Here is a 24841-nt window from a genome sequence, read left to right on the forward strand (position 1 = left end):
AAAAAAATAAAATTTATTATTAAAATATTATTTTTTTAAATAGATCTTATATTTATTCACTTTTTTTAAAAAAAATTATACAATATTTACTCATTCTACTATTACAAATATCATTTTTCATGAAAAGATATGTTCCATAATGTTAGGGGCTCATTCTAATTTATTGTATCAAACTGTCCATGCCACGACTCCTTGCTTCTTTGATAGCCATCAATGTGGCTCTCGCCTTCCAAGACTACGGTTGTCTTGTTGGTAATGCAAGTCTAAAATTTAATTAAAAGTTGAGATTTTGATTAAAATCAACGTTATTGGAGATATAAATCTATATTGGATTATTTATCCTAAAGTTAAAATAATATTAAAATAATATTATATATGTTAATAATTATTTTTTTATTTTTTTATATTTTACAAATACACTATATATTAATTAATAACTTAAAATTATTATTTCTCAACTATTTTTTTTCTCAACTTAATTATCTAACAAATACACTCCAACCAAAAGAAGAGAAAAAAAAAAAGAAAAATAGAAACTAAATAGTAGAACTTGGAGAATATTTTTAGAATGAAAAAATATTTTTGAGATGAACAGTAAAACTCTAAATTTGAAGAATAGTTTAACTTTATTGTAACTAAAAAATGGAGCATTGGAGTTTTGACAATTTTTCTTTTTAAATTTTTAATATGGACCATTGATGAGAGGCGCAGCCACTAATGAGTGTCCCGTCTACAACACATGAGCTAGATTTCTTAAATTATATAGGCAAATGTGGAAAACGTCACACACATGAGAAAGCAATGGGAGTACAGAAATTTAGAATCTTGCTGGAGAAGATCCGCACATGCTTTAACTTTGACAAGTTTTCTTTTTCAAGCTAGTATATATTAGATATCATGAACTTCACTTTTTGATATAAAATACGAGAATGATATTTGAAATTTTAGAATATGTAAATTTCATGTATTTTTTTTTTAAAAGTGAGTAAATTTGATACTTATATAAAAAAATTAATTTTTTAACAATAGACTCATCTATTTATAGTCTCAAAATAGAGACTGCATGTGCAATCCTTTTATTAAAGAAAAAAATACTATTTTGATAAGGATATTATTATAATTTTAAAAAAAGTTAAAGATAAAATTAACTAGACTTACAATACAGTTCTTAAATAAAAATTATACGTAGTATTGCTCTATATCAAATGGGATGCGTGAGACTCGTATATTTTAAGATTATATTTAATTTTAGCATTACTCTTTTATACACCATATTAGAACGTAGACATCTAATATGAATGAATTTACAATATCATTTGAATGAGCTTCTAGTTCTATATAGAATATAGATTTAAAAACTTTGAAAGAGCTAGGGTTTGAATAATTAGTACCACACGTTAATTTGCCAGGTCAATACAAATTATAATTTATGAGACTGCGTCAACCTACTCAGTCCAAACAGCTTCTCTCCTAAAAAATGATTTTAGAGGTAAGTTTGGATTTCAAATCTATTTTAATTTATTATTATAATTTTTTTAAATTTTAACATAAAATATAATAAATAATTTAAATTTTAAAATTTTAAAATAATAATAATATTAAAAAATAATATTTTAATAATATTTTATTCAACTTTCATTTCAACTAAACTCATTTCAACATTCAAATACAGCCTTAGTCACGTTTGGTTAAGTCCAATTTTTAAGAGTTTTTTTAAAAGATTTTCACCTTCAAATCAAACAAATTTTTTTTCTTAAAAAAATTTATCATTTTAACTTTTCCTCTCACTATTTACTTAAGCCGAACATATAATAATCAAGTAATTTCTATAAAAATATTACAAAAAATATATATATTTAAACAACTTTTCAATTTTCTTGTCAATTTTCACAAATCTCCGTATAAAATATATTTTAGAAGAATTTTATTCCAATTGTTTTAACTATTTCTACAAAATCCAATAAAAACAGATTTTTAAATTTTTTTCATAAATTCTCAGGTCTTCACTAATTAAAATGATTGAGATTTTCAATGACACGTATGAAGCAATTAATAGAATATTTTTATTTTTAAAATAATAAACTGAATAATTTAAAAAAATAAATAATATAGTGGACGGTCAATTTTGGCGAGCAGGAGACAATAAAGATGTATATAAAAGATTAAAAAAAAAAGACACGAAGGACAGCACTGTGTTAAGTTGTACTCATATGGCAGAGGATCACGGAGATATCGTTTCGGGCTCAGTTTGACTGTGACCCCAGTCAAAGTTGCGACGAGTTGACGCGGACGTGGTGGTCACTCACCTTCTATGATGTAGGATAAAATTTTGAAAATAAAAATTTTGCTTATCATTCTGATATTATATATTATACATAATTTTTTAATTTTTTAATACTCCGTACAATCTCTATTTAAAAATTACAATACAAGGGTCAAGGCTAACTAATTTTATCTTTAAAATTATTTAAAATTATAAAAATATCTCTCTTAAAATAATATTTTTCTTATTTAATAAAGAACATACAGATACAATCCTCACTTGAAGACTATAAATAGAATTTCTTTTCTGAAAATGATAAGTACTATTTTAAATAACTACTATTCAAATGGTTTAAATATCAAGCCACACGTCAATGAGTAAGACAATAGAGGATAGATCTAGAATAAAAATTAACATAGTTTTTTGTAATCTAAATATTTTGTATAATTTGAAAAAAAGATATACATCTTAAGATATATTATAAATATAATAATCTAACTCTTTTCATTATATTAAATTTTTAAGATAAATGATAATTTCACGTAATATTAAAATTGTCCATTATGTTTACAAGGAGAATAATGTTTTAGCTAATAGTCTTGCCTCTTTCGGTACACAGGGTAATCCATTAAGTTTCTCTTCCTTTTCACAACTTTCTAAACATATGGTTGATCTTATTGCTTTTGATCATGCAAGTAATTTCCAACCGCAGGTATTAGTTGTTTCTTTCTTTTTATAGATTTATATTTGTAAATATTTTACTGTTTTTAATAATTTCCATGTAGTTTTTAGGAGATTGGTTTTAAGATTTTGAATGTAACCCTTAAGTTCTCTCTTGTCTAAGGTATTTTTTTGCCACAAGTAAGAATTATCAATAAAATTAGAGTGCCGTCATTTTTCTTAAAAAAATATCGCATCATGCTGAAATATTAAAAAAACTAGGAAAGGCATAAGGTGTTTGAGAAAAGGTCTACACAATGCAGACTCAGAAATTCTTTCAGATTCCCATCTTTTTATATATTGAAAATGTATTACATCATACTATTTATAGACAATGTTCATAACAACCTTGATTCATTCTCTTATCATATTTTGATAGATGTCACTCTAGCTATTACATTATGTTGTAGTCTAAATTTTACAACATTCCAGACTATTTTCTCTGTGGTGCATTGAGTGTGTTGTGCATTGCTAGTGCACAAACACACTCAATGCAGCTGAGTGTGCTATGCACCTGCAATGCATTGTTGTCAAGTGAGGGACAGAGCCTTGTGCTGCTGCAGCTGAGTGAGGTGCCTTAATAACTTCCTGCGATTCAAGCGGCATAGAGGCAAGTGTGAGACTTGATCATAACTGAAGAAATCGAGTTGTGGAGAGGGGCTTGGTTAAGATGCCAGTCAGTTGGTCTTTGCTTGATATAAAGGAGACTTGTAGTGTCTTGCAGCAACTCGTTCACAAACAAAGTGGTAGTCTAACTCCACATGTTTGGTACGAGTATGAAAAACAGGATTAACAGCTAAATAAGTAGCTCCTAAATTATCACACCACAAAGTAGGTGAGTCGGTAAAAAAAAAGTGCCTAATTCTTTTAACAAGGATTGAAGCCAAAGGACCTCACAGGCCATGTTGGCCACTGACTTATATTCTGCTTCAGTAGATGAGCGAGCTATGGTTGCTTGTTTCTTAGACCCCCATGAAATTAGATGAGAGCCAAAATAGACATAGAAGCCTCATGTGGACTTACGGTCATCAGGGCATCCTGCCCAGTCAGTATCAGAGAATGCAGAGTTTAAAGGTTGAAGAAGCAAAAAAAAAATCAACCCAAATGCAGTGTGTTTTGAAGGTATCTAAGAATTCACTAAACAGCATGCCAGTGAGACTGGCGAGGACAATTCATGTACTAATAGACCTTGTTTACAGCAAATGATATATCAGGATAGGTGAATGACAAGTATTGAAGACTCCATCCTACACTTTGGTATAGTTGGGGTCTTCAAACATATGTCCATCAAGAGCAGAAAGCCGAACAAAGGTGGCCATATGGGTTGAAACAGATTTGGCCTTATGCATGTTAGTACGTAATAGAAGATTAGCGATGTCTTTTGACTGAGATAGAAAAAAATCGGAGGACATACGATTAACTTCGACCTATAAGAAGTAATGCAACACACCCAAATCTTTGACTGGAAAATACAAACTTAAAGAAGCTATAAAATCAGAGATGAGAATAAAGCTTGAACCAGTGACAATTATGTCATCAACATACATCAATAGATAAATGCAATTAGAGTGAGCATTCAGAATAAACACAGAACTATCAGAATGAGAACCATGAAACCCTAAATGGATTTTCTCAACTTAGACACATGGTTCGGATGATCAAGATGGAGGAATCCAAGCAATTGTTTCATGAAAACAGCTTCCTCAAGGCCTCCATGGAGAAACACGTTCTGCACATCTTGTTGGTGAAGTGGCCACTATTTGGAGACTGCAAGAGAAATAAGGATTCAGACAATTATAGGTTTGATAACTGGATTGAAAGTTTCAGAATAATCTACCCCAGGTTGCTGATGGAAGCTCTTGGCCACAAGCCGTGCTTTACGGCGTTCCAAGGTCCCATAAACTTACCTTTTGGTTTTGAAGACCCACTTGGAACCCAATATATTAAGATCAAAGGAAGTGGGGACAAGTTCCCAAGTCTGATTTTGAATCAAGGCTTGAAACTCAATCTGCATAGCAGACCTCCACTCGGGATATTTTGAAGCTACAGAGAATAAGGTGGGTTCTTCAGGGATGACACTCGAAGAGGAAATAGAGGTAGTTATGGTGGAGGTGAAGGGTCGAGGTGGAGGCCAAGGTATTGTACCACCGGTGCGCTTTTTTGGACAGTGTATGTGAACCCTTGATCGAGTAATCATGGAATGAAGGGGAGGCTGAGCAGAAGGTGGAGAAGATGAGGATAGTTCTGGCAGTGAGGAGGAAAGCGTGAGAGTATAGCTAGGGTTTGGGAGGTTTGGAGAAATGGCGCTTGATGGAGGGGAATTAGGGTTTTAAGGTGAGGTCAGGTCAGTTAAAGGCCTGGGTGAATTGTGGGCCGAGGATGAGTCGAGAGGTGGGCTTGTGGGGTGAGGTGAGGGTAAGTCCGATAGTGGGAAACTGGGAACCGAGTGAGGCATGATTGTGTGGATCATGGGTCGTGGACTTATGGAAGGAGAATGGGAAATATTAGAGTTGGGCTTTTGGGCCAAAGAAAAAATATACTCATTGAACATTGCATCACGTGAGACATAAGTACAAACCGAAGGGACGTGGAAACAAAGATAACCCTTGTGGTCTGGGCTATAGCCTATGAATATACACATTTTGGATCGAATATCAAGCTTATGATGATTAAAAGGCCTTAAATTAGGCCAACATAATAACCCAAAGACACGAAGAAAATGATAATCGGGAGATCGACCCATCAAGATTTCATATGGTGATTTGTGGTTAAGGATTGGAGTGGGCATTCGGTTAATGAGGAAAGTGGCGGTTTGGAAAGCGTTAGCCCAATATTTTTGGGGCATGTATTTTTGGGGCATGGATGTATGGGAGAGAAGAGAAATGCCCGTTTCTACAATATGGCGGTGATGCCTCTCAACACTTCCATTTTGTTGATGGGAGTAGGGACCACTGTTTTGAATACTATACCGGACGCTGTACCGGTCAAGACACTGGAACGAAATATTTCGGTACCGGTACCGTTTCGGGATAGCGTTTCGGTATAACGTTTCGGGATAGTCGATATATGAATAAATTATATATATAAATATATATAAAAATTATATTCCAAAATAATAGTCTATATATAAATAAATTATATATAAATACATATATATAAAAATTATAAATAGTCTAGTCTGAATTGGGGGTTAAAAAATAAGCTTGTAGTTTGAAAAAACGAAAAAAAAAAAAAAACACAGGCTCAATATCGGCTGGTACCGGCCGAAATTTAGGCCGAAACGACTGGTACCGACTGGTATGGCCGGTATTTTTGCCGGTATGGAACAAGTATAGTACCTGTACCGGCCGGACGGCCGAAACGAAAAATTTCGGCCGTACTGGCCGATACGGTATGAAATTTAAAACATTGGTAGGGACAAGTGACCCTATGGATGATGCCATATTTTTTAAAAATATTCCGAAGTGGTCGGAATTCCCCACCCCAATCCGTTTGGAATGAAAGAACATTTCGAAAAAAGATATTCTTAACATATTGGAGAAATGCAACAATGATTGAGGACACATTGGATTTGGATTGACATATATCATAACAAAGGTTCTAAATTTAAACTATGACTTTACATTTCACCCATTAATTAAATATAATGTGGTGGGTTCATTGAGTATTTATATTTTTAAATTATAGAAAGTGTTTAAGTTTGAAAATTATAGACGATAAGCATGATATTAATCTTTACCTATCACTCTCACATTTTACGTTTTAGAATTTGAAACTACAAAAAAAGAAAAAAAATGTTCTGAATTTTTGGTCATTAGAAGACATTAGATGGTCCTAATTTTACATGTTTGTGCACGTTGATTACACGGTCTAACAAGATTAATGCATGGTATATTCTTTCATGATGTTTGGTTCGTTCAAAGGAAAGAAAAGGGTGAAGAAAGTTTGAGGAAGTTCCGCCCCCTAAACCACCCACCCTCCGGAAAAATACATAAAATAAATTAAACCCATTGTCGATGAATATTCTGGTATTGGTTTATATATTTTATTACTTATTGTAGTTGTTGGGTCCACTTGTTATGTTGACGTGTTTCTCTATATATAATTCCGAATTATAAAAAATGTTTTAAGTCAAAAAATTAAAAAAAAAAAAAAAAAAAAAAACTCTCATTCCACTGGCCTCGATCATTCAATATAAATCTATCAGTGATAGAGACTGCCACTTTTGGAATGAGATAGATATAACTTCGCAATATTAAATATTGTATGTAGTCAATATAAACTCCAACATTAAATATAATAAATTTTACATGTTAAAATATAAGTTTGCACAACAGGCCGAAATAGAAGGAAATAGTCATCCCTAAGATCATAGAGGTGGTTCATCCTCGATGATGTAGTCGATAAGCCCACAATGGCAAGTTAGATGTCGATACGATGCTTGCAGGTTTATCCATAAGAATAGATATTAAATAATAAGAGTCATGCTAGCGTGCCGCCCAGCTTTGACGGCTGGGCGTGTCGCTAACACAAAATCACTTTTTTTTTTTTATATATTTTTTAATATATTTAAATATTTTTAAAAATTAAAAAAATATATCAATACATTAAAAAATATTTTCTTAATCATTAAGTAAAAAAATTAATTTTTTTTAAATATATGAGCGGTCAAAATGAGGGGGTAAACTCAGGTGGCATATTAGCATTTTCCTAATAAATAAATACATAAAATATAAATAAAAAGAGACACAGATTTATATGATTCAGCATAAAAAGTATACATCTACAAATCATTTAGTGTGAAATCTACTATGATGAGTGATTTTACAATCTTTCATTGTCTCACTGATCTCCCAATACAATAGAGGAAATTGAGAATTTAGAAAGTTGAAGAATATAACATCCTTTTGAGGAGAGGAGATTTTTAGAGTCATTGTACGTAATGGAGACCTTCCAAATAGGAAGAGATTTTCTTATTTTATAGATTTTTTTTTCTTCGTTGGAATAATTGAGTCATATTTATCTTATAAAACCCTTTCATTGTATATATACGAGTTAACTTGTATTATCTCTTCTTGGTCTTATCTCATATTAACTTTATCTATAAGCTTGATTCTTGGTCTTACCTCATACTTATTCTTAATTGTTGATTTTATACCCGACATTGCCTATATTTTTCAAGTGGTAAAACATTTAGTAGAAAATTATTCTAATAGAATCCATGTAAATCCAACTTGCATTATCTTTTTTATCTTTTTTTTTTTTTTTTTTTTACAGAGAGTGATACTCTCTTATGAGAGTTTTTAGAAGTTGAAACAATATCTATCGTAAAGAAATTTGTATACGAGAAGGCGTACAATAGATGTATAGTTTGACTTGTGTTTAGAGTTTTCTCTGTATTACTAGTCACAGCTATAACTTTTTTTATAGATGAAATGAAATCAATTTCTTATAAAAATAAAAAATAAAAAATTGCAACAGAGACAATGTTCCAATCATGGACCTTTTGCACCACATAGAATGTTGTGCATGTGGGGGATGGGGGAGTCGCTTTCACTCCCCCACCAAATCACACAATTCACAGAGACACAGGAGCAAGGAAGCATAAGACATGGGCCTTGTGTGTTGGGTCCCCAACTAGTTCCCAAAACACCCACAATGATTGTGAGGTTGCGACAAAGGAATCTTTATCCCCAGTCCATAGAAAGAAGGAATCCTCGTCTTGCACGGTTCAAGTCACTCAACAGTGACAAAAAACAACATAAGTCCTGTCTGCAACACAATGAAAACCTGGCCTCAACATATATTTATGACATGTAGGTCATAAATCATGTGGGGGTTCATCAATCACACTCAATACTACCAAATTTAAGCATATATCTGAGTGCATCTTGAAACACAAATATAATCTAACAAGATGCTTACTAAACACGAATCGATTAATAAAGATTGATGGTTACACGCGTTGTAATAAGATGATGATACCACGCCATTCATACCTGGGCATATGTAATCATTTTCTTAACCTATAACACCTAGAATTATTTTATTCTTTCGTCAGTGTGTAGAGCACATCATTTATATTTATTAAATAATTTTAATTGCATGACGTGCTATAATAGAATGAAGATACTATGCCATTGGTACTCTTGGAGCATCTAATCATTTTTCTAACCTAATAGCTATAACATCTAAGGGCTTGTTTTGGAAGTAGGATGAGATAAAAATTTTGTGAATAATAGTAAAATGATTTTTGAATAGTAGCAAAATAGTTTTAGTTAAGATATTTTATTGATTTTGAGAAATGAAAGAGAAGAAAGTTAAATAAAAATATTATAAAGTTAAAATATTATTAAAATATAAATTTTTAATATAATTTTTTTGATAAATAATATTATTTTTGTTTTGAAATTTGAAAAAATATTATTATTTTTTTTATATTTGTTTGAATTTTAGAAAAATTATAATGATTAAGTAATTGTTTGATGAAAAAGTTGAAAATCTGAAATTGAAAAGTGTTTGTATTTAAATAATATTTGTGAAGAAAATTATGAGAAATTTTGATATGAGATGAGATAAGTTCATCTCACTTTCTAAACAAGTCAACTCTTTCATAGACAAGTTTTAATTTTTAAATGGAAGACATTTTTGTAAAATAATTATTATGCTAAATCCTTCTATATATATATATTAAACCTTTTTTTATCTGTTGGGCCTATGCCCTTTATTTTTATGAGTTTGTCTATTCTGGGCCTGGTGCCCGCAAAGAATTTGATGGGCTGATTTATAAGCATATGAATCGCAAGTTTCTAAGAGCACTCACAATGAATTTTATAAAACTCATTTTTATATAAAATTTGAAGAAAAGTAGCTTGAAATTATCTCCAGCAGATCTTTTATTTTCAAATGTATTTTACATTTTACTACAGTGTTTAGCTAAATGTAGAGTGAACTGTTCACAAATGTAAAAATATTTTATTTATTTATTGTCTTTTCATGTATTTTATCTCTCACAATAGTTTCTCTCTTTATACTTTTTTTCCAACAAATTATTAAATAATATAATATAAAGAAAAAATAGATAAACTGATGTATGATATATTATAAAAATTAATATATAAAATAAAAAAAATAAATTTTGATAATGTATTTTAAAAGATAAGATACATAAACCATTAAGAGTGCTCTAACGACGATGGAGGTCACACAATTGCTTAAAATCCTCAGTATATTATTATTATTTCATGTCATTTTCTAGCCTAAACAAGAAGAGAGAGAGAGCTATACTTGTTCTTTGGGCCTCTTCTCTCTCTCTTTTATGATTTTCTCTTTTTCGGGCCTGAGCCCATTAGTAATTTAATGGGCTGACTAAACTTCCACATTTCGGATTGTAAAACCAGTAAAATCTAGAAAATGTGGGTCCTCCCCCTATCTACTATCTATGAATTAAAATGAAAAATAAATAGTTAATAAACCTGATACAAGAAGATGCATAATTCATTGAGTAATAATATAGATATAAAAAAAATTTATAACTCCTTTCTAAACAATTTTTATGAACTAATTAATAGTGTTATGTTGATTTATGGTAAAATGAATTGTTAAATGTCTCCTTATTATTGTAATTTGAATTAATTTTAAAATTAATATTTGGATTTTCGCAATTTTATAAACCTAGTATTTAGTTACTCACTCACAAATTTTATAGTCAAACTTTAAAAAATTTGCAATTAAGTTTAACTTTTAAAAAATGCTGAATGTCTTTTTTTAATTCAGGGGAGGTATCAATATAAACGCTAGCCAATAAAAAATTGACATATGTTATATTAATTTAAGAATAATTCTTCTCATCAGTCACTATTTATATCTCACATCTTATATTTTATGAAAAAAAAATTATCAAGAGTAGGATAAATAGTAGCTGGTATATAGTATTGTTCTTAATTTAATGTGATGATTTTAAGATAGATCGACAAAAATATTAATTATGAATATTTTAAAATTCAGGTATTAAATTTACAAAAGTAAAAAAAATTAGTTATTTGTTTTATAAAAATGTGAAAATCCTTGCAAATAATGCCCTTCTAGTCTTTGCCGTTTGGCGAGAGAGAGGGAGAGAGAGAGAACAGAAAAGTGACGCATTCTTGTCCAAGAGAATGCGAGGGCGCAAGCATGGAGGAGTTGCAGAGTGCGCTTAAAGAACGGGATCTAATCGTTTCTACTCTCCCAGAGAAAGGGCGGTGCTTTTTAACAACCAGAGATTTCTATCCAGGTCTCTCTCTCCCTCCCCCAAAGTTTCTTTATCTCTATCTTAGACGATTTGTAGCTTCCTTCGGCCGCATAAAAGCGAAGCTCCCGAGTTCGGAGACGTACTAAATTGAGTGTTCTTTTTAATAAAACAGTGAGGACGCAACAAATGTTTGGTATATACTACCTTAACTAAACTAAGTTCGGCTTTAATATTTCAGGGGAAGTAATTATAAGCCAAGAGCCTTACGTCTGCGTTCCAAACAAGTCCTCAGGTGACCGGAGATGTGATGGATGCTTCACATCAAGTAACCTTAGGAAGTGCTCAGCTTGTCATGTTGTATGGTACTGTGGTAGCACATGCCAGGTATTTGTAATAATGTGGATATACCGTGCAGCTTCATGTCCAGTCAAATGTTGTTGTTTTCTCCTGTCATCTTTATAATCGGATAGCTTGGTTTAATCCGTGAAGATAGCCAATGGAGAAATTTTAAACTTCATAAAGAAATGGTAATTGGATACTCTGTGTCTTTTTTTTTTTTTTTTTTAATTTTCTTTTTAAATTTAAATTCTCCAAATTTCATTGGGTTCACCTATCTTTGTGCTCGGTACGAGTAACAATTTGTTAAGATCCAAAAATGAAGATAAAATAGTTAAAAATTGGAGAGCTTTATTCCATTAACATGATTCATATATTCTCTGAAAGCAAATATAGAGCGAGTTCAGCATTTAGAAAATATAAGTAATTGGATTAAACGTATATACTTCCTGTCCATTCATTGGCTTTATGCGTTGCGATTTTCAGAAGTTGGACTGGAAGTTGCATCGTCTTGAATGCCAAGCTCTGTCAAGGCTTGACATGGACAAAAGAAAATCTGTCACGCCTTCCATACGTCTGATGCTGAAACTCTACCTTCGGAGAAAACTGGAAAGTGAGAAGGTAAGAAATTAGTATTCTTTTTATTTTCAACTTCAATGTTATTATTAATTGGGTGGATAGTTATTAGACGTCATGTTTCTGTACAAGCTAACAACTTAAAGCGAAGACTAATTTTTGTAAGTGATCGTTGAAGCCAAAATATCTTACAGGAGGTCACCGCCTTTCTGGTTTGCATTCAGTGATCATTGAAGCTAAGATCTTATAGATGGTTGGAGTCTAAAATGGGCTAGGCTTGTTTAGATAAAACCTTGAGATTGGGTCAAGTTCAAGCTGCTAACCCGTTGTTATAAAAATTGTATTTTACCTGCCAACATTTAAACAATGTTGGCCGGAATCCTCCATCATTTCCCCCCAGTTTCCATCCATCCCCACCCAAAAAAAATAAAGTTTCAGTATTCATATTTCACCTTCATTGTCTCTCTCTACTTCTCATTTACTCTGTCTTATCTTGTGATACTACTCACCTTTCTTGGGTGATAAAGATGGTTTAAAGGGGGATGGTTGTTGGGGCTTTAATTATGATAAAGATGGTGGCTAAAAATTTGTGGTTAATGAATGGCCTCTGGTTTTGATGATATGGGTGTTGTACTCTGGTTTGTAATTTTCGTCTTGAATGAGAAAGACTGTGGAAGTCTTAGGCTTAGGTTTGATGGTTTTAGTATTTGAAGAGCTGTGGTGATTGGAGTTTTGAATCGAAGATGGTGGGTTTGAAGATACCGTGAAGAATGAAGACAATGTTTTCTATGTGGTGAAAGGTGGCAATTTGGGGAAGAATGGTGGTAATGGGTGGCAGATTAGGGTAGGTTGCCTAGAAATTTGGGGAAGATCAATGAGACTAGGAGAGTAATGGGGGTGATGGTTGGAGCTAATGGATTTTATAAACCGCATTTTGGCTAACTAAAATGATCAAACCATTAGTGTCTAACATATAATTAACCCCAATCCACTTCTAAAAAAACCTCCAATCTATTCTAATGGTTGGCAAGACTTTGAAATAGCTTTTTACTTATTTTTGTGTTAGAGATGGGGATGTTCTTCTTCATGATGGATTAAAAGGAGATCTAGAAGGGTTGGGTACTCCGTTTTCTCGATAAATCTCTCTGTACTTTGCTTGTGGTGCTGTCAACTAATATTATAAAAATTGTAGAAGGTGAATAACACTGGTTTCTGGAATTCCAAAAGACTTGGTTGTTAATTCTTTTTATCAAACTTCTTCAGCACATTTGAATATCATCTCCTGGTTAGTCCTTTTGAATTGAGTTTTTGCCTACTAAGAAGCTGAATGCCGAATACTTAATAACTCGAGCCATAAACTGTATAATTTGTTTTGCTGCTAGGTTATCCCTACTACTGCTACAAACAATTACAACTTGGTGGAGGCACTGGTGTCTCGTATCCTACCCTATTCTACTCTTTGCTTTTAGTGTGCTCCATTTATGGGTTATTTCAATTGTTATATTTCCCCAAATTGTTTCATTTAACTTCCATTTTTCTGAAGACATTTCTGACATTGATGAGAAGCAGTTGGTGCTGTATGCTCAGATGGCTAACCTTGTCAACTTGATACTTCAGTGGCCTGAGATCAACATGAAGCAGATAGCTGAAAACTTTTCCAAGGTCTTCTAAATAAATAGTTTTTTTTAACGGTATAAATAATTTGAGTTCATATCTTAATAATTATTTTGCAGTTGAAGTTTAACAATTTCGTGCCCCCTCATGTCTTTCATACCATTTCCCCCTTTTAAGTAAGTATTTGGTAGTCCCTTGGACTTCTTTCTTAAAGCTACATTCTGATGGCTACCGTATTATTTGAACCTTGCTTTATCAACTGCCAAAGAGGCAAAAAAAAAAAAAAAAAAAAAAAAAAAAAAAAAAAAAAAAAAAAAAAAAAAAAAAAAGGAAGAAGAGGAAGAAGAAGAAGAAGAAGAGAGGGGAATGTTAATTGTTATGGAAAAGTTGAGAGTTCTGAAAGCATAATGGAAGTATCCTAGTGTGCTGTGAGCTTGATGGGTACCTAGTCCATTCACTCATGCGAATAACATGGATTGTTTTAATTCATTACTAGAAAACTTTTGTAATGAGTCTTCTGCAAATTGCACTATCTGTTGTTATTTCCAAATATTTATCATGGGGGTCCCAGTTTTTACATATCCCACTGCGACAAGATTTCTGAATAACATTCATCTCCATGGGGAAGACTGATTTTCTGGTACAATATAATTTTTATTTCTGATACTTCTCATTCAATACAGTTTGCATGCAATGCACATACAATTTGTGATGGTGAACTAAGACCCTTGGGGACCGGATTGTACCCTGTCATTTCCATTATTAACCATAGGTAACTACTTTCGTGCATTGATATGTTCTGACTTTCATCAGCTTTCTGTCAGTCTGCTAATGGTTATGGTACTGTAGCTGCTTGCCCAATTCTGTTTTAGTGTTTGAAGGAAGGTTGGCTGTTGTACGTGCTGTACAACATATACCCCAAGGAGCTGAGGTATATATGCTCTATAAAAGTTCTTGGTCTTTATGTTTAGCTAAATAAAAATTTTGTTCAATATTTGACATGGAGGACTCAAATCTTTCTTTTAATACACTCTTCTACTGGATAACTGCCTAATTCTGTTTCTCTAGTTTTTACTTTCATAATTTTCTCAGCCTCTTGACTTTTTCTGGCTTGGTGTATCTGATGTATACTGTGTACTTTGATAGTACATTTTATTATTATTAGTAAGAGTTACGTTGTTTATCAAGAAAAGCATTAGACATGTTAAGAGATACTTTAGATTATAGGGGTAATAAACCTAGGTGTTGTTTGTTATCCATTTATAACTATTCAATCTCCAAAAAGGTCCATACTCATAGTTGACACGAGCTTGAGCCAAGATTTAGTTTCCTTTCAATTTTTGTGTTCTATAATGTTCCTGGTTTTTTATAGATACACTGCTCGATTGAATCTAAGTACTGACTAATTTTTTTGTGACCTTTTACTTTGATCTGCTGTAAGCTTTCTCCAGTAGCCTGCACGCGTGCACGCACAAATGTATGTGTAAATACTTATATCCATAATTATTTTTTTGAAGAACCATACTTTCACTTAAAGATGAATCTGAAAGAACACCAAGAGGTAGTTCTGGTGTAAATTGGTCCTGGCACCATGGTGGCAATCTTGGATTCAAGAATCCATTTAATGCATAGAAATTAACTCTCCATATCAAATTAATATCAGGAAGATGTTGTGAAGTAGTGAAAATAGCAGTGAATGAACCACGACAAATTATATTTAGAACTATATGGCATACTATAGAGTGAATTTGAACAGGAGAAAGGGAGAAGCGTGCTTTGAGTGAAACAAAAAAATACATTTGTGTTCCTTACAAAGTAACTTGTTATGCAGGAACAGTTTGTCATCAATTTGTGAAGGAGAAAGGGAGAAGCCTTTGAGTGGGAAAAAAAAAAAAAATACATTTGTGTTACTTGCAAAGTAATTTGTTATGCAGGAACAGTTTTCCATATCTTTTTCTGATGTAACATATAATTAGTTGTAAGGATAATTTTAAAACTGCACTTAATGAGAAAACCAATTTTTTTTTATTAGTAATAAATTTTATTAGAAAAATAGGAAATAGATGCATACAAACAGTAAATGGAGAATCCTTTGGAAAGAAAGTATATATAGAGGGATAGAACATTGGCACAACCTGAAGATAACTCATATGACAACTACACAAGTAACGATTTTTGTTTAAGAACTAATAACTCAATCCATAAAATGTACAGTAGTACATCTTTATCCATATGGTCTATGTTAGACAAAGGAGGGCTTACTTTCCATATAGAACTATTTCTTTGCCTTACAAGGAGAACTTTCCAACTGAAGTGCAATTCAACTACTTTCTGAGGCATTACCCATAAAAATGCTCATATGCTTAATAACTTCATCCACAAAACCCACTCATGCCATTTTGTTGACCTTTTTTACTTTTGTGTCTTACTCTCTCATAAGCCTTCATGATGGTGTCTATAAGTCTTTGATGTTAATTCAATTGCTTTGGATGGTATGAAGTTATCTCATAACCTTTTGCTTCATGTCAAGTGAAATATGTTTGTTATGGTTCTATTTTGTAAGGTGTTGATTAGTTACATTGAAACTGCTGGAAGCACAATGACTCGTCAGAAGGCTTTGACAGAACAGTACCTTTTTACCTGTACATGTCCCCGCTGCATAAAAGCGGTACCTGCTAACATTTTGTTCGTAGGATTTTCTTTTTATTTCTGAACTTACAGCATTTTACTTTATATTGGAAAACCAGATCTACTGCTGGTTAATTGAGCTAATTTTGTATTGAAGGGTGAGTCTGATGATATCCAGGAAAGTGCAATTCTAGAAGGTTATCGGTGCAAGGATGATCAATGCAATGGTTTCCTGCTCCGCAGTTCTGGTATGCGATTTTCTGCAATCAATGAATCAGATTATTATAAAAGAAAAGTTCAGCTTGTTGGCCAAAGTTCCTATTTTGGGTCTTTTGCTATTTGGATATGCAGATGGAAAAGAATTTATATGCCAACATTGTGGAGTTGTTAGGGACAAGGAAGAGATAAGAAAGATTGCAAGTGAAGTAAAATCAATGTTAGACACAGTTCTTATGTCTTCATCGGCTGGCAGTATCCTTCTCAGTTGTTTGCACTGGGACTTAGCATTTTCCAGAGGCAATTTGATAATATAATTCTGCAATTAATCTTCTTCAATTTCCTCTCCACTATCACAATTTAAATTGTTCTGTCTTTTATTGAGCAAGAGTTTGTCTATGACTGAGTTTAGATCATCAGGAGACTTTTTGTATGTATCAGAAGATTGAGACTCTCCAAAGGAAATTGTGCCATCCTTTCTCAATCAGTTTGATGCAAACTCGTGAAAAGCTTTTAAAGGTAGTCTTTAAATTTTTCCTTGACTTTTAATTCTTCTCTTATTTTGAGCTATATGGAGCTCAATGTTACTGGCACATGTTTACTTGGTTAAGTTGTGCTGGTGTTTTGTTCAAATTTATGTGAGACCAGATCGTGTTTGTGTCTTTTAGGTACAAATAATGATTTCTTTATCGGCCGAAACTTTCTTTTATGCTTGGGTAAACTGGCAATTAGACAGAGAGTGTTTTAGTGAAGAATTAAAACTAGAACTAAGAGGCGTTTTCCCTAAATTTGGTGGCAGCTTACTGGATTGAAGTATAAATAAAGGTTTGAGCTGCATCCCATTGAGTTGAATCTATATGGTACTCTGCCTGCCTTACAAAGTATTGCAAGTAATTTTTTACTCATTTTTCTAGCAACAGAGTTTTACAAAAAAGAAAAAAAATCTAGGAACAGAGATTAGTATGTTCCCTGCACTATAGTACTGAAGCTTGCTTTTTTCTTTTTGGATTATTTTCTTGTCACTTATGACTTCTAAATTTTGGCCACACTTCTTACTTGGTAATGCATTAAGTTCCAAAGCATGGACTTGCACCTCACCATGATAACCCGGTCTAAACTAGGTCCTTCCTCTTATTTATTTTATTTTTTGTTTTTATCCAAATGGACTTGAGCCGATGATTGGAGAAATTAAGGGTGTAAGATTGACTTAGGCCATGTTATATTTATGCAGTAGGCACCCACGCCCAAGGATAGAAGCTCAACATTTAGCCAAGTTTTGGCCCCATAGGAATTTAGGGTTTTGGAAGCCCAAACTAGGGTTTGGGAATGAGTGAGAGGCACCCCTTTGGACAAGAAGGCTCTTGAGTTTCCCTAAGCTATAATTATTATTATTGTTTGATAAGTAAACAAATTATATTGATCAAAGAATAGGCAAAGCCATGTACAGAGTTCTAAAAGAGAATACAAAAAGCAGCCCCTAGGCTAGGTATGTGCATTATAGAGAAGAAAATCATGTAGGTCCATGCCATTGAAATCAACAGCAAATGCACATGTACATAGTGTTCTAAAAAATAAATCTTTAAGCTCCTCCAGCGATCTCTCCTTGTCTTCAAACGTTTGGTCATTGCGCTCCTGCCACAAACACCACATAATGCATATAGAGATCATCTTCCCTAAGCTATAATTATTAGGCTTGTAGGGAAAGGGAGTGTCATCTTTTCTAAGAAGCATCCGCCACTTGTCCCTCATGCATTGAAGCCCTAAAGCTTCTAGAAGAGGCCAAGTGATGGAGGAGAGTCATAGGGTTTCGGCTCACCTAGGGCACACGCTAACTCCACCTTCCACCATGCCACTTGGCCATCATGCAACCTCACTCTACGGATTCCCTCAACCTCACTCTAATGGTTTGAAAACATACGCTTTCAGTTTGCTTGATCGTTGGCATTTTCTTTATATCGGAATATTTCTAAGTAAAGTTTGAGCAATTAAAGTATGGTACCAATTTGAACAACCAAAATGCAGAGTTTGTTTGAGCAATTACATCAGGATATCCCAACGTAAAGAAAATGCCAACGATCAAGTAAGCTGAAAGCATATGTTTTCAAACCATTAGACTTTGGATACAAACATTAAACCAAACATGGGTGGCGTGTACTTGGGTTTTATGCTCTTAACCCTAATCGACTACAGCTCCTCTTGTGACTTTTATAACTTATATCCACACGGTTTGAAGAACACAAGTGTGTGGTGTGAGTGCATGATAAGGGTGGTTTCACCCGACAAAACCCTAATGGCCGAACATCTCCACTCTCTTTTTCCCATCTTGCCATAAATCTCGGGTTCTTTGGAAAAGGAACCCTAGACAAACCATACCAATCGAAGTTAAGCATGGTTGCCTTCTTGTAGTCGAACCAAATACTTCATTTGTACCGCGGGACTACACTACAAGGTCAAATCACACATTCTTCACTCTCTTAGGCCGAACCTCTTCAACTCAAACCCCTTGCAAGAGTGTGTGTATTCATGAGAAGGAAATGTGATAGAAACTTGAGAGTTCTTACCGTGCAATCCTTTCCCACAAGGTATTCTTGAATCTCCAATCCTTGCTTGTACAAAAATAGTGTTTGGTTGGAAGGAAAATAGTGTATGGGTTTTCTTCTAAGGTAGGCGAGATAGAGAGGAGAGGAGAGGGAAAAATCTGAAATGAAGCAAATGACTCTTGGTGTGCCTTCGGTGGGGGTAAGGGCGCAGGTCCATTAATGCCCTCCTTATATACCTCATTCAAATCCCACTCATGTGCATGGGCGCCATGTGGTGTCTTGCATCTTGTTTTGTCTGAAAATCTCCTCTTCTTCTTCCCTCGTCATTGCTTCTTTTGGAAATGTTAAGAGACACCTCTTGCATGGATGACAAGTGGCGATTTCTTCTTCTTTTTTGTTTGATAAGTGGCGATATCTTATCCTAGCCGAAACCCTAAAACCTTCTTCCAACTCTTTTTGTGTCTAGATGCAATGAACCTAAGGTTGAGCAATGCATGGTTGCCAAATGGCATGAAGTGGGCATGTGGCACTTACCATTCCCGAAATCCTCCTTGTCTCTTTCATCAAAGATCCTTCTAGAAGCTATTTTGTGAGTGGCGTTTAGATCACATGGCCGAAACCCTAGAGATCTTCTAGAGGCTTTGTGTCCTTCTTTGCATGCTTGTCAAGTGTCCAAATTCACTAAGATTTTCGGAATCCTAATCCCAAATCCGAAATTCCCCATGTGTCTCTTGCACTTCCTCATGATTCCATCTTCTAGAGATTCTAAGGTTCTTATGCAGGAATGCCATGTGGCAAAACATAGTGTGGGTGGCGTGTGTGTCGCTTGGATTTCTGAAATCCACTTCTCTTCTTCCCTTTATCCACTTTTAAGTCCAGACAATGAATTCGTAGAGTGAGGTTGCATGATGGCCAAGTGGCATGGTGGAAGGTGGAGTTGGCATGTGCCCTAGGTGAGCTGAAACTGTATGACTCTCCTCCATTACTTGGCTTCTTCTAGAAGCTTTAGGGCTTCAATGCATGAGAGACAAGTGGCGGATGCTTCTTAGAAAAGATGACACTCCCTTTCCCTAGGAGCCTAATAATTATAGCTCAGAGAAACTCAAGAGCCTTCTTGTCCAAAGGGGTGCCTCTTGATATGTATATAATTTAGGTCTTTCTATATTTAGGTCTTTCTATATTTAGATTGTATAGCAGAGAATTAGGCTAACTATAAATAGACTTAACGTGTCACAGAGAAATCAGTAGAAGAAATATCTAGCAAGTTGTAACTCTTTCCTATAAATAATGAAAGAAACCTAATGGAAGAGGTATTCAGACCAATATTGACACCTCTCACTCATTCCCAAACCCTATTTTGGGCTTCCAAAACCCTAAATTCCTATGGGGCCGAAACTTGGCTAAGTGTTGAGCTTCTATCCTTGGGCTTGGGTGCCTATTGCATAAACAAAACATGGCCTAAGTCAATCTTACACCCTTAATCTTCTCCAATCATTGGGTGAAGTCCATTTGGATTGAAACAAAAAATAAAATAAATAAGAGTAGGGACCTAGTTTAGACTGGTTTATCATAGCGCCTCTAACTGGCAATTAAACCATAGTGAATCTGTTTTCATGGGACCGCTAAACTCCCTGTAATGAAACTAAATCTTACATTTTTCAGATTTTGATGGAGCAGCAAGATTGGAGAGAAGCTCTGGCATACTGCAGATTGACCATTCCAGTGTATCAAAGTACATCATATTTCTATTTGGATTTGCCAGGGGAGACATATTTAAGCTCTTCTGGTATTCTGAATATTTTAGTTTGAGTTGGAGCTTCAGGGTTTAGAACTGAAATATTCTGCATGACATCCATCATATATTAGTCCTTGTTTCATATAATTTTTTACTAGTAAGGTAAGATTTTAATAATGACTAAAAAAGGGTGAAACCCTAGTACACATTTTTTTTTTTATTAGTCCTAGTACACATGAAGTATACAAGAGATCACCTTATTTCGTAATTCATCATGGAAGTGTGTTTGAATTCAAGAAATGCATGTAGCAGAAGTGCTGCAGAAATAGCAAAGCATTTTTTAAGACAAAGAAGTCTGGAATTACTTGGAAACAGAAATTTGTAGATGGAGAAGGTTTGATGCATGTGTTGATATTTGTTCACCTACCATGAGATGAGATAGCAATATGGAATAAAAGAGAAGTGTTTGATGTGCTCCAGAGGTCCAGAAGTTTTGGAGACATTGATGAAGATTTTTTATATACACCTACCAAATGGAAGAAACTCTAGACACGTAGAATACTTCTCAGATTTCATGATCTCTATAAAAGTTACCTGAAATTTTCATAAAGATTAATGGTGAAAAAAACGTTCTGAATAGATCCCTAAAAACATGAATTATGCTTTGATCAAGGATTTCACCCACATTGAGAATACTCGCAGGAAGGCTGATTTCTTAATCATTTATCACCTGTTTATAACAATACTCCAACCTGGTGAGTTTAATTGCCTTCTCTGATGGCTTTAATTTCTTACTGGAACAGGCCTTCCAAGATCATGCTTCCATGCCTCTGGCAGTTTCAATCCAATTTTTGAGATTGCTCTCTTCAAACATTAGTTTATCACACTGAACTCTTGTAATAATGTATATAGAAGTCTAGAACCTCGAAGTTCTTTAGATTTCTTTTTTAAATTGCTAAGATTTCTGTCAACTCCAGCACAGTGCTTTTGCATCACTTGTTTTTTCACGTATGAAAAATAAATAAATAGCACTAATTACATCTGTTTTGAAATTATTCTGTGTCTTTATTTAAATCAACAAATAGAGTACTTAATGTGTGTTTGGACTACCCCATTCATGTCGCAAAATTCTGCTGATTCTTACTTTTTCTTTTTTTGGTATAAGTTATGTTGTTACTGCTGATATCCTAAATTTACTTACTGTTTCATTGCAGGAGTTTACCCGGGATTTCATCCCTTGCTTGGACTGCAATATTATACCTGTGGGAAGCTTGAATGGTTAGAATCTTTGCCTAGCTTTTAATTGTATATTTTCAAGATGCTGTAATTGATTCCTCACAACACCTAATCTTCTATGTAACAAAGATAAAAGTTGTGTTTGTTTATCCAGAGTTTTTTTCTCAGTATTCAGAACTTACTACACAAAATAGCTGACATTATTGCCATTTGGAATAAGCATGAGAGTGAAACTGCATGACCTCTTGATATTTAACTGCTAGTACTTCTAATATAATGTCATGGAAATGTATTTGTATACTCCGTTTAGTGTTGAGGTGCTAGGGTGTAGGACATGTATAATCCATGGAAAACCTTCAGTTGAAGAATCTTCTTGGAACTATAATAGAATCTTACGGGTTCCATTAGTTGCTATATGGGACCTCAGTTGAAGAATTTCTCATTGTGGTTGCAAAGCAAGCATGTTCAGTTCCATGACTTCACAATTAGACATGTGGCTCCGGGAATTGCATATATTTGTGATGTTTTAGTTGACACAATATCCACATGTTTGACAAATTTCTTTTCACTTCAGACTCTTATAAACTATCCGAAAGCTGAACTGGAGAAACTCTATTTGATGTATATAACGTTTATGCTCTGACGCAATGCATCTGATGCTGCCTCTAGTTTTGCAAAGTAATTTATTCCACACACTGCATATCTTTTATTGCTCTTCCTCCCTCCCTCTGGCCCTCCCGTTATATTTAGAATCTTGACTTGTTCAGTGAGTATGACTAACAAGGCATTAGGAACACCTCTGCTACCAGTGGTCCAGTGATAGGAAGCAGCAAATGTTCTTGTTATGCTAGTCTTGTTATGACTAATAGGACCTTCCACCTATTTTTTCCTCATAAAGAATCTTAGTCATTTTACTTTGAACTTTTAATATCACAGGTTTCTGGGCAACACGGACAGTGCGATAGAATCACTGACGAGGGCAGTGGATATCCTGAAAATTACTCATGGGACAAAGACGCCTTTCATCAAGGACCTCTTGTTGAAGTTGGAGGAAGCGCGTGCTGAGGCTTCTTACAAGCTTTCATCTAAAGATGAGTAACAAGGTCTTTCTTACACGAACCTGAGGCATTCCTAAGAAATACATGAGCTTGGGGTGGTTAATAGCTCCGTCGAGATTCAGTCACCGCAACAATTTTCACATTGGATTCACTCTGGTACAATTCATCTCCTAAAAATCTTTTATTACTACCCTCACAACCTCGCCCATTGGTGTTGTTCCTCTGTAATCTCCCTGCTCTTTATCAGCATTCAAAATTTTGGCAATAATCAGATGTGCTAAATTGTTAAATGGATACCCCTAAGAAAACCGTTTGGGCTTATACTTTACTGTGTGGACGATAAAGAAATGCCACAAAAAAATAGGACTTATGGAACAATCTTGACAGTAGATCTTAACCGAGGGTGTAAGTTGCCAAAACTTGGTAGTTTAGGATGTGAGTTGTCAATGTTGATAATTTATGATGTATATTGTAAAAGCAGTGGTAACTTGGGGGTGCGTTTTGATAATGTTTTGTTTAACTATTTTTTTTTTTTCTTTCCATAGTCTTCCAATTATTGATTGGTTGTGTTTGGGTAGTGAGGTATTTTGAGATATTCTGTAAATAGTGGTGAAAATGTAATGAAAAAGTAATGATAGAATATTAAATAGTAGTGAATAGTAGGTAAAAAGTAATAATAAAAGGAAAAATATAATTGTAAGCGATTCTTCACACTAATATGCGCACCCATTCGATATGATTGGTCAGAAAGTAGATTTTATTGAAAACAGTGCTAATTTGAATTTAGAATATGAAGACAACAATATTAATACGTAGATTGGTACGCAAACTTGCTTGTACATAATAAATTAATAAATAGTAGTACTGAGTACCCAAGCTAGGCCAAGCTGCCAAATTTTGCTTCAGAATGATGAGGAGAATTTATCTTGCAATTATTTTCATGTGTTGTAGGAAAAGGAACCATAGTCTTTTACCTGTCACGTTACTTAAAATTCCTTTCATTTTCAGAAATTTCAAGGCACACACTCATTGCAACTAAGCTATTATTAAGATTGTTAATTTTTAACATGATCTATGAAATTGACACGAAATTTGAAAAGAAATAAAGTTGAATAATCTTAATTGTCTAATTAAATAGGTTGAACTTGACACGACACGACACGAGACGCATATTCGTCAAGATAAATTGTCAACTATTATAATTACTTACCTAATATCAAACAAGGCGATAAAAGATAAGAGAATGAAATATATTAAAATCCTAGTAGAGTAGTATAGTGCTATGCACGTTAGACCGAAGCCATATTACAAATGTTATGGACATGGAAAGACATTTTTAAGATACCGGAGCAACTCGTTCTAACCAAATGAGTAAACAGACGCCATTTTATATCCTTTTTCATTGTTCTTTCTTTATCTTTGGAGAGTGATACACTTCTATACAATACCGATGAAATGACACCCCCATATACTCTTTTGTAGAGTTATGTGCATTGCCATCTCTCTTTCCCAGGAATAGATTACGAGTAACACTACAGCCACAGCTGGGAGCTCCTATTAGTGTATTTTATATGTTTTTTTTTTCTCTTTTTTTACATACATTTTTTTTAATATTTTTAAATATTTCTTTTTTAAAAAATCACAATATCATTAAAAAATAATTTCTTAATCACGAAGTAAAAAAAAAAA

At 33.7% G+C, this 24841-nt stretch overlaps 1 protein-coding gene across 2 annotated transcripts; it reads left to right on the top strand.

Annotated features, from left to right (window-relative positions):
* The first annotated feature begins 11071 nt into the window (after nt 1-11071).
* On the top strand, nt 11072-23675 carry LOC121258514 (histone-lysine N-methyltransferase ASHR1). 2 transcript variants are annotated; one of them, XM_041160049.1, is made up of 14 exons: nt 11072-11255; nt 11452-11597; nt 12036-12170; nt 13508-13562; nt 13669-13787; nt 14423-14511; nt 14589-14670; nt 16303-16407; nt 16525-16615; nt 16719-16838; nt 16996-17102; nt 20786-20909; nt 22073-22136; nt 23031-23675. In XM_041160049.1, the coding sequence occupies exons 1-14, from the start codon at nt 11156-11158 to the stop codon at nt 23191-23193; spliced, it is 1500 nt and encodes a 499-aa protein (XP_041015983.1). In that variant the 5' UTR covers nt 11072-11155; the 3' UTR covers nt 23194-23675. The 2 variants fall into 2 exon arrangements, with proteins under 2 accessions (XP_041015983.1, XP_041015984.1); XM_041160050.1 differs by having other exon boundaries at nt 20786-20855.
* Nucleotides 23676-24841: the final 1166 nt, after the last annotated feature.

This window comes from Juglans microcarpa x Juglans regia, chromosome 3S, assembly GCF_004785595.1.
Source record: "Juglans microcarpa x Juglans regia isolate MS1-56 chromosome 3S, Jm3101_v1.0, whole genome shotgun sequence".
In the NCBI taxonomy this organism is placed as follows: domain Eukaryota; kingdom Viridiplantae; phylum Streptophyta; class Magnoliopsida; order Fagales; family Juglandaceae; genus Juglans; species Juglans microcarpa x Juglans regia.

What these genes read in the sequence shown, in the direction of transcription:
- LOC121258514 (XM_041160049.1), top strand. Translation starts at nt 11,156, where the DNA reads ATGGAGGAGTTGCAGAGTGCGCTTAAAGAACGGGATCTAATCGTTTCT. An exon ending in ATATACCCCAAGGAGCTGAG is followed by an intron (nt 14,671 to 16,302) that starts GTATATATGCTC and finishes CTATTTTGTAAG; the next exon opens with GTGTTGATTAGTTACATTGA. An exon ending in ACCTGTGGGAAGCTTGAATG is followed by an intron (nt 22,137 to 23,030) that starts GTTAGAATCTTT and finishes TTAATATCACAG; the next exon opens with GTTTCTGGGCAACACGGACA.